The sequence below is a fragment of the Athene noctua genome, chromosome 5 (genome assembly GCF_965140245.1).
Source record: "Athene noctua chromosome 5, bAthNoc1.hap1.1, whole genome shotgun sequence".
Lineage (NCBI taxonomy): Eukaryota > Metazoa > Chordata > Aves > Strigiformes > Strigidae > Athene > Athene noctua.
In genome coordinates, this window is record NC_134041.1 from 26,372,349 (window position 1) to 26,387,819 (window position 15,471).

Here is a 15,471-nt window from a genome sequence, read left to right on the forward strand (position 1 = left end):
TGTTCTTTGATGACTTCTCATGGCAAAGGGGAGGAAAATACTGATAGCTCTCTGTCACAGCAGCCAGGAAAAAAAATCAGAGAATTGAGCTCCCACGTTGAGTCTCATGGGGCAAGAGGAACAGCCCAAATCAGTAGAGCTTCTAGCTTGCTGTCCTTGCTAAGTGCTAAAAAAAACCAAACCTAACAAGCGATAACATGTGTTTCTAACTAAAGCCTCGGAGAGTCCTGTGTCATTTACAGACATTAATTAAGCTCTACATCTCTTCTTGTCAGAGACAGCTACTGAAATGCTCACAGCCAAGGAGCTTTTACCAATTTATCTCTGGTGCTTAAGCAAAACAGTTGCTGCGTGAGTGACAGAAGGCAAAGCGACCTCACTGTCCAACCAATCCATTCAGACAACGGAGGACAGGAAGGTGTTCAGTATGTTAACGGCACAGTTCTGGACTGGGGATGCTTGAACCCTTTTAAGCCAGACTCAAAACCCCCCTAATCCCAACACACAAGCCATCAGAAAAGCAGGGAGGTAAGCAGTGGGAAGACCACGCTCGGTATTGTAGAACAGAATTGAATCGACAGTCTGCCTGAATCTCAGGAATTAAAACAGTGCAGCGTATTTCTCAGTCTTGATTGGACTGTGTGACATGTGGACATGACAGAAGAGTTCCACATTTTTCTTCCACCTCAAAACAAAAGGAAGCTAAAGGCTTCTTCTTCAGTGACGCCTTGAGAAGTCAGTGCACTGATAAAAAAAACTAAGGTCTTCTTAACTGGTGGAAGCTGAGACATTCATAGAAAAACAATCCTCAGTAACGCTGACAAGAATAGAGCATCTTCATACTGTAATCAAATATAACGTTGCAGCTACTCTTCACCACCACAATGCATGCAAACCACAGATCACACCGCTGTCAAAGAACAAATGCTGAAGACCTAAGGCACATTTTTACACCCGACATCTACAGATAAAATCCACGTTCATATGGTGCTAGGAGGATAAGAAAACCCCTTTTTCACCCCTTTAACTGCACTTCAAAACAGCTTTGCTCTTTTTCTTGCAAATTCGGATGACTTCAGAATCTAAATCTCACTCTAAAAGCAACACTGTAAATCACAGGGGCACTAGTGGCAAAGAAACACGCATACACACGCTGCCTGAAACAACCCCAGCTTCGGTCTGCAGACACTGCTGTCATGCACAATGAAATCAGTCACGAGCCATAACCATTTACCACCAAAAAAGTGCAGGGGAAACAAACACTCCTCCTTTGTTGAATCAACTAACTCTTGGCCTAGATGTGTTCGTCTCATGTTGAATTCTGAGACAATTTCCCTGACAGAAAGATCTCTGCGTTATAGGGCTGGATATCTTACCAGACCGGTGATATGTGGCCTTTACACAAGCCTCTTTAAGCAAGCCAACAGTGCTCTGAAATTTCAAAGGAAGCAACATCTATGCTGCCCACAGCCTCCCCCAGTACCGAATCCTGACTGGGGCTTCCTGTGCAAAATAACAGTGAAGAAACACACTTACGTCCCCAGGACTGGTTTGGATTCAGAGGAATCCTGGCTTACATCCTCTTCACAGCTTGAGGGCTCTGGGTTTCCGCACCTGAAAAAATGAGACGGGTGTTTAGAGGAACTCCTACTGAATAAAAGCAAAATCCTAAATAGCATAATTCATACACAAGTCTCATCAACAACTAAAAAGCTCAAACTACAAATATGGAATCTAACACTTGGGCAAAACTAAGGAGCTTGAAGATTATTTCACTTAGGAGGAAACAAGTCCTCAAGAGACAGACAGTTCACTTACATGAAGCAGCCTGCACACAGGAGGAATCAACCAAAACATTTTCCTTGCTCACAGGTCCAAGACCCTTTCTGCCTGTTTGCACTCCATCCTTGCCCAGAGCAATATTCCAGGGCGCAATGAGGCTGCAACACAACCACTTTCTCCAACGCAGCTTCTCTTTCTCTAGTAGTTGCCATTTCTTCCTACTCCAAGAGGGATTTCCCACAAAGTTCTCGAGGTGACAAGTGCCCACTTGTGCCAAAACTACTGACACACTTGTCACGAGTGGGAAGGGCCCACGGCACTCTGAAAATTACCACTGGGAAAGAGGAAACCATGGGCACGACTCCAAAAGTGCAAAGCAAAATCTCTCACCTACACAGGCAGCGCATGTGCCTCGAAGGCAGGATTATGCCCTTCATTCTCAACGGCAGTGCCCCCTGTTTCAGACATACAGCTCCATAACGGAGTTCATGGTTCCTTACAGCCAGCTTTCATGAATGAAAGCGGACAATTACGCACAGTCCAGAATAAGGCAAGCTGATTTTACGCATTCTGTGCCCAACTAAGGGTGTCAGGCACCTGAAATTAATCTGAACAGTCAGAGGAGAGTAAGTGCATCTTTAAGTGCTTGTGCTACAACATCCTCGTAACATCAGGTAGAGAACACCTAGCGGGCTGCCAGTTTGTGTCCAGGAGGTTCATGTCAGAACTCTTAACAAAGTAATCCAAAATGTTTCAAAGGACAAAAAGAAGAGGTGGAAGTATCAGTCTAAGGCTTCACATGCAAGAATCCCAGGTCTGTACAGATAGCGTTTGCAATTCAAAGAAAAATTCCATTCAATTCAACTCACTATTTATTTATTCCAACTTTTTCTGTTAAAAATGTGTCTTTTATAAAAGTCAGTAAAATAAATCATACACAAAATGTTACTGGCTAAAAGGGACAATCTATATGCACACAGCTATTGGCTCCTCTGATAAATCTGTGCCTCTCTGGCAATTTACAGGCTTAGGAAGCAAGACACTCTCACGACACACTGTCACTTGGCAAGTCAGCTCCTCTTTAAAGTAAATATAATCTACACAAACTTGACTGGGAAAATGCAGTAAATATTCTCCTCCCAAAATAAGATCACCTCCGATCTAATCATGTCCCAATTAGAATTCAGTGTGAGAAAACTAATCTTGTGGGTTCTAAGCATTTATACAGATACAGCAGATGTGATTTAACAGTCTTACCCTAAGCTATTCCTAGAATATCATCCAGTTCTTCTGCTGTCTGCAAATACTTATGACTGCATGTTCACGTGAAGTACTAGAAGGGGACATTGAATTCTTTCTTATGTTTGTACAATCCCTGTCTCAAATCAGCAGCTCCCAAACAGGAGAGTGTAGGTCCAAAAATATCAGTATCCAGAAAAACATACTAATCTATTCTAGGTATGACTTTGCAGCCCATGCATTCTTTTTTTTTTTTTGAGGGGTGGGTAGAGGGAAGCTGTACTAATTTTCTTGCGTTGGTCCTAGTTTGGATCCTTAGCAGTCAGACACGGCACACTTTTGCTGCCTGATGACTACGCTTTAATGACAGCTGGGATGTGGGCAGCATGCATTTACACATTTTATCTTTATGCTGAAATTCTGAATTTTGCAGGACTCTTGATATCTTTCCATTGGGTTATTAAGTCCATGTCCTCTAAAAGTAATGGGAGAAATTGCTGAGCACATCCCCCTATCATGTAAATGATGGCTCAGTTCCCACTGTATACTGGCTCTTACCTCTCAAGAATTTCCAGTACTTCCTTAGCAGAAGCAAAGGCACGGTATGTAGACAGAAATATACTGGTGTAGGTGAAATCCCTGTCTCCAAAAGCTGTCAGAAGATTCTTCACAAGTCTGTCCAGAGTCCCAGCTTTTATTGTCCGGATTTTGCAGGTTTCATACTGGCTGACAGTATGTTCTGGAGGGAACTCGTCCCCTCCAGCCTACAAAGTTGAAACAAAACAATCACAAAAATCAGACAGAAGCCAGATCCCGGACACAGCTTTCACAATGAAACAAAGATTAAATTCCATCTTTCACCTCAATACTCCATCTTTAGTTACTACGTGATTTTGTCACTTTTGGCTAAATGAACACCAAATGCCGTATCGAATAGCAGAGGTTTTCAGTAAGTTTATCTTGAAGATAACTTCTACGCTCCACACAATCTTTTACAGTCCAACTGCTATTAAGTTGGCTTATGATCCCATCAGATATTATCATCTAAAAGAAAATCCATCACACCACAAATAATATTATTACTGGGAGGAACAATAGTGGTAACTCAGTGCCCCATTAACTTCTGAATAAACATGAAAACTGACCACAACTTTGGCATCAGCACTTGTGATTCCCTTTCTGAAAATACCAACTTTGGGTTGCCACACAGAACCCAAGGTCATGAACACATCTGGATGTGAAACATTTCATGATACTTTTGCAAGGAGGGTGCCAACGTCATCTTGCAAACTTACCATTAGAACATTTCCATCTTCTCTTACAGTTTTCATTTGGCACAAGATTTGTCAACAAATTTAGGGTTTGGTGTTGGGGGGAGGGGCTTAGACAGCATTTGGTTGTCATGCTTACAGACTGGTTTAAGTCTGAAATAACTAGAAACATTCCCTTCAATTCTGCCATTATTTAGAGGACGGTTCAGAAAATTATTTTTGTGACTACTTTAAATACTGATTTGTTAAGTATGTGGGATAAAAACTTTAAAATGAGATTATAAATCAAATACATCAACAAGAGCAATCAAACAGAAGATTTCCCTCTACCTCTTGAGTTGACTGTCTCTGGGAAGGAATGTTCAGATCACTAACCTAAGAAAGGCCGAACTACAGAGGCAGCATGGGGAGGTGTACAGTTCTCTTTCTGTTGCTGCTGTTTAATGGGGACCAAACTGACTGATGGACTGCATCCTCAGCTTGAGGAAAACATGCCGTGACACACCTGCTCTTTTACCTCAGTCACAGTTACATGACGTGCATAATCACATATCACCAGCACTAATGGAACTCCAGTAACAAAAAAGTAATTTTCCTTGAGAGAAAGAAATGGCTTGAGCCCATTCGAGTGTCCGCAACCATGAGTGAAATGAAAAATCCTGTCAAAAATCCCCAGACATCACTATGATTTATGTTAATAAACTATTGGAAGATCATCTGAACGAATGAAATACCTTTTTGAAGTAGTTACTTTTATTCACTTCCACTGACTTTACAAAGTCAAATCCTAGCTAGGATTAATGGCATTATGCAAAGGAGAAATCAAGCCGTCATGAAATATTTCAAGGGGGGGGGGAGGGAATCTTAAATCTTCTTAGGTTAGATTAGATATATCAGTAGAAGAATACTACAGGAAACAAACTTGCACTGGACATGAACACACAACACTCTAGTACTTAGTCTTTGCATCATCAACTCTCCTGCAACCTCAGGATAAAAACTAAGGAGTTCAACCATTTTCATCGCAGCATTATTCCGCTGCAGATTTCCTCCTTACATACTCACCCACAGCATGTCTTCAGCTGGGACTGCTGTGATGGTTCTCTTCGGAATCACAGCCTCCCCTCCTAGTAAGAGCTTCTGCTGTATCATGAGATCACGCAGTAACAGCATATCATTAGGTCACATTTCACAGCCTTACAGTAACGGTTTATAATTTAACAGCTCTTCTGAGTTTGGAATATCGAGTCGGTTATTTGTACAGACTGAGAGGCTCCCCTAAGTAACAAGACAATCCATATTCTGAGTTTCTCCATGGTTCCTTGACGTGTCTCAAATTCATCCCGACCAACCACCACCAGGACTGAATATGAAGTTCATGGACAGTTTGACCAGACGTTTTGCTCCAGAAACTGCCTGCTAAGGTATGAGTTAGAAACAACAAGGCTAACGATATTCCAACATTAACACAACACCTTGGGACTAGACTGAGGACATGAAGACGGCATCTTAATGACTTAGAGTCACTACCAACTCTGGCTTGGTATATTGACAAAAGCACAAAGAAAAAAGTTAACCTATTCATAAAATAATTAGGAACGGATCACCCATCCACTTCATATTTACATCACGACCTTCCATTGCTTTTGAATTATTTACAATAGACACCCTTTTTTGTTTAAAACAAGATAGAGGTCTTTAATATTAGTCTAAAGCCCTGCTACTCTGGCACGAGGACATCTCATTTCCCAGCTTAAACAAGGTCCAACAAACTCTTACTGCTACATTAAAATACAACCTCCTGTATTAAAAAACAAAAACAAAACCCCAAAACCAAAACCAAACAAACAGACCAGACAGGAAAAGAAAAATCAGGAATAACAGCAGTATCCCACAGTGTTCTGGGCTTTCTAACAAGAAGTGGGCCCAGGCACAGATTTTTGGCAGAAAAGTGCCTCTGTGTCTGTAGGAAGGCCTGGAAGAGCCAGGATCATCTTGCACCATCAAGACACAAAGACCTGTCAACAGCCTGTAAAGAGTATAGATGCAGTAGGTAAGCAGAGGCCCTAGGAGACTTGCAGCCACATCTCAACTGCAAAATGGCACCATTTCACCCTGAGTTTAAGCCACTGAAAGAAGCCATTCCCAGAGGCCCTTTTCTGTCCACCTGCTGCAGCCAAGTGGGCTGGGAAAGTGGTCCAGCCAAAACAGAGCCCTTTATTTCACCTCGTAGGCTCAGGTTTAACCCGCACAAGTTCACCCCACGGCTGCAGAAACACACAGGCTGATGCAGGGAACACAAGCTTGGGTGCAAGCTGTAAGAATTTCTGGAAGCACTGTGGGTTTACATCTGCTCAAACAGACTGGCAACTTGGGCTTGTGTCATGAACCCATTCATACCTCTTATAAATAGACAAGGCAACACACAGTACTACTGCACCAAACCCCACTGTTACCCCAAACGCAACCCCACAGGGAATGAGTGAAATTACACCAGAATAACTTGAAAAACTTTGTTCCGTGGATCTCATGGCTGATATAAAGGTGTATAATCTGTTATACACCTGACTTAAAGGTACATATAGAATTATATATGGCATCACCATTACAGAAACACTATAAGAATACTGTTTGTTATTGGTGCTATACATCACCCGCCTCCATTCAAATTTTCCCGAAGCAAAACTTGCTCAGGAGAAAAAAAACCACTACATTTTCTTGCTGACTTTTCATCGTACAATTAAAATAGACTTTTGACAATAACCACTTATACAATGCAACCACTTTCAAACAGGGAAGAACGCCTGCACCACCGTATTTAACTATTAATTTTCTATCCAGCAGATTGTCCAAACCATGATGTACTGATTTACGGCCATATTCTACTCAGCGTGTGTAAAGGCGTCTCATTCACTAAGGTGAATGTGTACCAAACAAGGGCTGAATCTGCTCCCAAGTACGATACGCGCACAAATTTCTCTGCTAATTGCAACACTGCAACTTCCCCAAGATATCATACTGGGAGAAAGTTAAAAAAAAAATAAAAACAAACCCCACACCAAAAACCAAAGCAAACCAAAAAACCAACACCAAACCCTGAAAATCTAAAACTGAGTTTGTCAGCAAAACATTAAACTGCTAGAAATCATTTTAAGAGACTTGTAGGGATTGTTCGTGCTTATATTATTTCACATATTAAAGCTGCAGCAGCAGCTCCTCTTCAACAGGTACTTAAAAATATTTTATCATCCCTAATTTTTTTCAGTGATTTCAAGATTCAAGATGAGCAGATTTTCAAACAGTTTAAGCCCACAGCTTTTTTAAATCAGAGCAGTTATCTTCATGAGATCACTGTCTCCTACCCACCTAAATCACACCTTCCCCACGCCAAATACAGGCACCGCTGCTGTTCTCCAGCCATACAACAGCATTTCTGACTTGATCGATGAATTAAAACTTCTTGCTGCTTGACTATCATTTCTTACACCCGTTCCTTGGTAGTTTGGGGCTGGACACTACCAGATGCCCAGCATGGGCACATTAAGCTCTCGGAGACAAAGCTTGAAGACATGAAAAAGCCCCACGCGCCATCATTACCATCAACCTCTAGGTTGACCTTTGTCATCCTTATAGAAAACAGGTAAAAATTCATTTGGTTTTTTGGGTTATATATAGATTAATTTTAATTCCTATCTCATTCTCTCTAGGAAGCAGACTTATTCTTTTGTTGTTCTCATATGGCTGACAAAACTTGATCTGTTTGTGTTCACTTCCTTTGTGAGGCTTGACTTCACCAACTCTTAGTTTAACTCTTAGATACAGCTTTCTCTGCTGACAAGAGCTTTTCTCTATTTCTCAAAGTCTAACTCCTAAAAAAAAAAAATAAAATCTTTCTTAGATCATTATTCATGCACCCTGGTCTGAAAGGTTTTTTCCCTTATTCAAACTAGAAGTCAAGGTAGTGTTTGCAGTTTGGTCTCTCCAACTTCCAAGCTCATACATTCAACTATCTGAACTTCCTACCTTACTTGACTTCACCAAACACATTCCACAGTTTCCAAGTGTGCCACTGTAAAGCTAAGCATCTCACAGACCTACTCTACTTACCTTTCTACAGAACTTAAGGCAAATCGCACTGACACAGCATCACCTCATACTGGATGAAAGAACTGGCCGGCACTAGTATCTACTGCCTTGGTACAATTCTGGCCAGTTGCTGAGAACATTCCTCTAACCAGGTAGCCTTAAACTACCCCCTCACTTGCCTCTTTGCTATTTACATGGTCAATCATTTTCTTCCTGCCTTACTGTCTTACCCCATTCCTTCTTTTCTCTTTCCACTAACGTAAGGCCCATTCTGCTAGCCCCTAGCTGTGGTTCATCTTCAGTGTATGCATCCACTGGCATACGGCACAAACACAACCACCAGGCCAAGCATCTTCAAGAGAAAGGCCTTTTTTCCATCCCTCCTATCTTCAACTGTGTCCCCTCCACAGTCAAGCAGTTTCAGTATTTCAATTCAATCTCATTCCACACCTGCAGTCCCAGCTCCTCAAATTCTCCAGCCCTTGTTCCTCCTTGCAAAGGAACCCTTGAACAATTCTCATTTCTATCATTTCACAAATGCAGAAGTTTCTTTCCCGTCGTCGTCCTCTAATCCTTTCATTTGTCCAGTGGATGCCATCCACATCATACACTTTCTCTTGCCCCTTTTGCCCTCCACAGTCCCATCCCTCAGCTAATCAAAATCTCTTTCAGTCTCTCACCTCTTAAACATTCCCCCCATCTCTCCACTTCCTTCTCTACCTGCTGCTTTTTCCTTTCTCTGCCAACTAACTGTTTACTTTTCAGTTTACTATTTACATAAAACCACTGACTGGAGTTCACCTCTCCCGACGCCACTCATACTCTGTCAGCATACTGCTCCTGGCAACAGAAATTCAGGTGTTCAGCAGCTAATCTACTTTTACAGCCACTGCTCTACTGTTCTTATCTGCTTCTGGCTAAGCTATGATTCAGCTTGTCCTTGGTTCATTTCATGGGTACCTGGCTGTCAGTTCAAGACCAACAAACACCACAGAACTCTAAATTTTTCACCCGTCTTTTCTGCTTTGCTGTCTTTGCTTCATGGACAATAGCACCATCCGGTTCAACACACAGGTGCCAGCCTCCCTATAGGCTGCCTTTACAGCCTCGGGAGTAAGCTGAACCTCATACAACCTTCTCTTTCTAGCCACGTCATTCAAATGCCTTGCTACTCCTCTTAAAACTTTTATTCCAGTTACCAATATGCCTTTTTCTCTAGCCTGATCTATTTACAGGAGCTCGTAAATACTTCCTACTATTTTTTCCTGGGAAAAACAGGAGGCACAGGTGGGAAATCTGACACTCGAAGGAAGCAGATTTGAAATTATCTGTTCTGACTGGAACTCTATGTACTTCTTGGAAACATAGGAAGGGGAGCTTCTAAGCACTATCTCTATGCAGGACAGAATTTGCTTATCTTTCTTGACTGTGGGTTCAGCACCGCTGCATTGCTTTATGTCATGGAACTTCACAAGAACACGATTTGATGTAAGTCTCGGGGCAGTTTTAAAAGTCTTTAAAACATCAATCTGGATACTACATCAAACCAAGTTCTTACATCATTGCCTCTGATCCTGAAGAAAATATAGAAACATAACAAAACAATACGAAAGCTAGAGCCAGCTCCTGAAGATCTGGCTCAAACTGCCACAGCTGCACTGATTCCAATGAAGTGAGGACATTTTCTATCAGCTGGGGACTTGGCCTGACAGAGGTGAAGCACTGGGCAGCATGCCAAATTGAGTGCGTGTGCATTTAAGCTCAATCTACTTACCACTAAAGCCTTCATGCTTTGAAATGTACCTTTGACAAACAGTACAGGGCTGGAATTCCTGCAGACATGCAGACAAGTAATTTCTAACCTAGCTGAGAAAGCACTACAAAAATAAGACCCAAACCTATATTCACTTAACTTCTCAGGAAGTTTCCGCTAACTTCCGACAGATCTTCATTAGTCAAAATACTATGACTACTAATTTGGAAGACCTGAGATAGGTTCCTAGCAGCAGAAACAAGCCATAGCCCAGTCTGAAACAACTGCTAAATGTTCAGCTTCTCAGGCCATAAGCTAAGATCCTTACTCCTGCACTAAGTATCATCCGACCCCTCGCCACAACTGGTCAAAGCTTGTCTGCATGTCAAGAAAAGAGTCAACACAAGGAGAGAGTTATTTCAGATGACCCAGGCAGTCAACTTCAGCGTTTTGGGTTTTTTCAACAGTGAGAGCAGTCAGTGCTAAAAGTTACTATCCTAGCGATTCGTGTGGAATTCAGCTCCCTGGAGCAGGCTCCAAAGCCCATGAGCAGCCTTCCAAAACGCCACCGCGCCAGCTTTACTTACGCCTATCCAGTTTGCTCCTTCCTTGGCAGCGTGCTGAACCTGCACTCGTTTCAGGGTGACATGGAAAACGGCTCCCTCTTCCACCTCTTCATCCACATCCTGAATTGCGCTCTGCCAGGGAAAGGAGAAAGGGGGAAAAAAACCAAACCAAACCAAAACAAAAACAAAAAGAGAGAGAGAAAAAGAACATTTTCACTCCTCTGCTAACCGCACTCTACCCCAGGTGCTGTACTGCTTCACACAGACCTGAGGGCAGAAGATGGGCTGCACAAAGTAAATACAACAATCAAAGCAATACGGGATACTTTCAGATTGAGGATATGTTCTGGAGATACTCTTGGCAAACTGTCCTCTCCTGTGGTATCAAGATACCTTGACTTCCCATTCAACTGTTTTTCCTAGACTAGCACGTACTTTAAATAGTTGTATAAAGTCTTTTCTAAGGAAACGGTTTGGGTTTGATTAGCAATCTTCTCTTCCCTCCCCTCCCCCCTTTCCCAAAGCAATTAATCTCTTTGGCCTTTCATTTATGGAAGGAATTGCACTTTTTAAAACTGCAGAATTACTTAGGCAGGCAGCCTTTAAATGCTTGTTAGCTTCGAAGTTTAAAATACACCAACCTTTTATTTCTTTTGACAGGACGGATCCAAAGAGCCGGTGGTTTGCTTTTCAAAACCTATTATTCCAAGCTACGAAAAACTTTACGGAGTCGAGGCTTTAAAACTCACAAACACTAGAAAGCGGGTTAAAAAAAATAACAAGGATAACAGAAAAAGAAGTAGCGCAACGTCCTCCAAACTTGAAGCGAACAGGTGCTGCAATGACTCCTCGTTCCCCAGCTGATTACCCGGACAAAAGCGCAGGCAGAGCCCCCGCGTCCCCGCTTCTCCGGGGGGTGGGGGACTGCCCCCCTCCGGAGCACCCTCCCGGCCCCAGGCACGGGCTCACGGTTCCTGGGGAAGGCAGCATCGCTCCGAGCGGCGACGAGCAGGGAGGCGGCAGCGCGCTGCGGCTCCGGCGAGGCTGCGGGGAGCGGCGCGCCCGGGCCACCCCGCCGGCACCGGCACCCCGCGGGCAGGGCAAGGGGCGGACGGGACGCCCGGTTACCATTTTCGCTTTCCACAGCAATTTCATTCTCGGCGCCTTCCCGGGCGCCTCGACGGGGCACGCCGCCGCCGCCGCGGGCCGGGCCGGGCCGAGCCGTGCGGCCCCTCGGCTCCGCGGCGCGGGAGGCGGGAGGGCGGGCGGCCGCGCCAGGCCCCGCCTCGGCCCGGCCCCGGCCCCGCCGAGGGGCTTCCTGTTTACCGCCGGCCGACAAGTTGCGGCGGATTCAGTCGTCCCTGCCCGGCGCCGCGCCGGGAGCGGCCGCGGGGCTGCCGCTCGCCGGGGCTCCGCCGCCCGGAGCGGGGCGTTCACCCGCCCCCAGCTCCCTGGAAGAGGGACAAGGTGCGGCGCGTCCCGCTCGGCTTCCAGCGGGGACGGGGCCGGCGGGCAGCGCCTCCTTCCCGCCGCCGCCCGGGTGCAGCCGCACCGGCAGCGCCCGGTGCCCGCGGGCGGCCGGGGCAGGTGCCCAGCGCGCAGGGCCGGGCCGGGCCGCCCGGGGGGCTCCCTGCCCGCTCCTGACGGGGTTGGAACTGTTCTAGCACTTAGAAAGGCAAACGGCCAGAAGGGGGATTTTAGGGCAAGCTCAAGCTGGACAAGCTTACTTCCCCAAGCTTGCAAGGAAGGAAGTCAGAGGCTGTAGGGAACCCCAGCCCTGCTGCGAGCGGCGGCACTCCAGGTTGTCGCGGCCCTGCTCTGCGCTCGCCCGCCGGGCAATTCAGGTGGCTCAGACAGGGGCAGAGCAAGGGCCTTCCTCCTCCTCCTCCTCCTCCTCTTCCTGCCCACCCCAGGCAGGCCGTGCCAGGGCAGGCAGTCCCCACCATGCTGGCTCTTTACATAGACTAAACCCACAATATCCTTATTTTTTTTCTGTGGGAGCCCCTTGCTCACACACAAGCCCCTCTGAACCATGACCATCCTCTTACGCAAGCACTAGCTGCAGAGATCAGCATGCTAACACAAGGATCTCGACCACCTTAAAAACACTGACTTAAGTTGCCTATTGAGCTGTCTTTAGTTACCGGGATTTTTGGACTTACAAAGGAAAGCAGAGAGGAGCTGAAGGCACCAATTACTGTGCAAGGCAATGAAAGCAGTGAGACCTGAACCAGAAAGCTCAGACCTCCTGAACCTCAGCACTAACAGCCAGTGTATTCACGTATTTACACACAAGTGTTACTGGCAAGTCTCTCAGGAGCAGTGCTGGTTCGGAGAGACTGTTACCACTTGCAGCTGTTAACGTGAAGCAGCACATGAAAGCAAGGAACATTATTTTAAGCTACGAAACCAAGATTGCATTGTGTTGTCACGGTTGAAGTGATCAGAGGATTTGCCAGGCGGAGCATTGAGTTTATTTGTGTAACACCAAAGTGATCCAGAATATGCTGAGGCAGATACAAACTTCAATAATCTGACCAGAAACCCCCAACCCAATATTAAAGAGTCTGTGTTTCGTAGAAACTTTCAGTATTTACTTGATTGAAATCTTAATCTAGTTATTTTGTTTACTTATCCCTTAAATGAGTTGACATGAGTAAGCTTCTAGAAGCTGTTTCCGTTACCTAGTTTAGCTGCAAGAGGAAAACTGCAAGATGGCCAGGGCAATACACAGTGCAACTTAGTCTGACAAATTAATTTCATCTTTCTTTAGCCCCTACCTAGGATGCTAGTTCAGAAAAGCACGTAAGCAGGAGCTTTACTTCAGCATGAGCCTAAACCATCCACATCAAAGCAACTAAATTCTTAAGATTCTTTGATGAACTGGAGCCTAGACCCTGGAATCAGAATGAGTTGCAGGCTCAAACCTCCACGGGACTGAGTCTTGTCCCCACAAGAATTCCGTCAGACATTGCATTGCGTAGAGCCCTGCAGTCACATTTGCAACAGATTTTCAGTGCAAAAGTGTTTATCCAAATCCTCTGCCAATTCTCATATTTGCAGTTTTCTAGTTCCTTGGAAGTCTGGATTCTGTTGCTAACGGTCTCACTTGGGAGAGGGATAGGTGTAGGTTGGGGTGGTTTGCTCATCAAAGCAGCTGCCAGGGGATGGGATAGTGTTTTCCAACATCGTGTGCCTTTCTTATGCCGCAGTATTTGCTTGCTTTCCAGCTAACCAAAGAGGTCAATTCAAATATACTCCCTCTTGCAACGGACGTCGTCCATATTTATATCCTCAGATGTCATCGCTACAACCGTGTTGTTACATGGAATACAAGAAATTTCTCTCAGACTGGTAGAACCTTTCAAAGTGAATGGAACATGCTGTACTGACTACAAATTTAACAGAAGGACCCAACTCCTGTTATTAACTTTTACCAAAACATGCGTGTCTGTGTATGTGTACATAACATATATGTGTTTATTTGATCTTTGAGAGAGAAAGGATTGTGCTCAGTCTGGGCTCCTAAAAATCTGATTTCTATCCAGATACTGATTATTTCATACTGAAAAGGAGGAAAAGCGTATGTAATGCTTAACTTCCCTTTAGTTGCATTCTAAGACCATTATGTAGTGTTCAGCCCCTTATGTAGACCAAGAGACAGGATCAGAAGGCACAGGAGAACATGAAGACAAAGCAGGCTCTGATTAGTCTAAAAGATGTTCTGTAAAGATTTCAAGGACTGAGAACAGCATGAAAAAGCATGAGAACAGTCTGCAACTCGGTTTAGTGGAACTTCTGGTTTGCTCTTTTAACAGACTTTAATCACAAACTCGATCTACACCAATGAGCCACACTCGTGGTTAACTTTGTGTTAAATATTTGGTTCCTTCCCAATCATGTTCACATGCGATAGCTACATTCCTGCCATAATCAAGGTCTGTGCCTGCCCTTTCTACTGAATCAGAGTTGTTCCTCTAAATACATCTGAGCACGTATTCCTTCCCCCTTGCACCAAGAAGGAAATGCAAATCCACTTGTTAATGCAACCTTACGCTTCTCACAGTGAAATGTTATCTAAGAAGATCCTTTGTGGTCTGGAAAGTTCTCAAACAGCAGATCATTGACCACTTAAGCCCAGTGAGAACTTGCTGACTGTCCACAGAGAAATAAGTTAGTCACAGAGTGATGATTTTTCCTTGTTTTCAACTGTTGCTACAGCTGGCATGCAGACACTTTCATGAGCAGATAAAGCAAAAGACCTATAAACCAGCTGGAAATAAAGAACAGCTAGTCCTACTGCCTCTGCTAGGGGCCTAGCGGAAGGAGAAGAGGAAACAGAAGCCAGCGGTACCCAAATAAGGGAAATATTTGGGAGAGCAAAGGAAAAGGACAAAGTAACCAGGCGATGTAAGAATCGTCGCAGACAGCTTCTCTATGAGAGAAGGGCATCGCGCAGCCTAAAAGGAAAGAAGCCAGGTACCAGAGCGCTGCATGCAAATTAGCCTTACTGGGAAGGGCTGCTCAGTGGGAGACAGGAAAGGAAAACACACAACTGCCTCCTTATTTTTTTTCCAAAAAAGGGAGAACGCTCCTTGCATTACAGAAACCATAAGTTAGGCCGTGGTTTCAAGATGTTCCTTTCAATGGCAGTACCAGCTCAAGCAGTTTCCACTGTCTGGTGCTTGATCGCGCCAGGGGCTAGACCTGTTTGCATGTTGGAAATGCTAGACATTTCCTAGTAACCCTGCCTTTGCATTAAGTGTTTTTCCAA

The 15,471-nt window shown here is 44.6% G+C and overlaps 1 protein-coding gene across 1 annotated transcript in view; it reads right to left on the reverse strand.

Moving 5' to 3' along the window:
- Window positions 1-11,947, reverse strand: part of LOC141960991 (ral guanine nucleotide dissociation stimulator-like 1) — a 43,913-nt gene extending 31,966 nt beyond the window's left edge. The window contains exons 1-3 of the mRNA XM_074907426.1: window positions 11,826-11,947; window positions 10,719-10,829; window positions 3,580-3,785 (exon numbers count right to left, since the gene is read on the reverse strand). Coding sequence (XP_074763527.1) covers window positions 3,580-3,785; window positions 10,719-10,829; window positions 11,826-11,852 — 344 coding nt within the window. The 5' untranslated portion in view covers window positions 11,853-11,947. The remainder of the gene's footprint in view (window positions 1-3,579; window positions 3,786-10,718; window positions 10,830-11,825) is intronic.
- Between the last annotated feature and the right edge of the window lie 3,524 nt (window positions 11,948-15,471).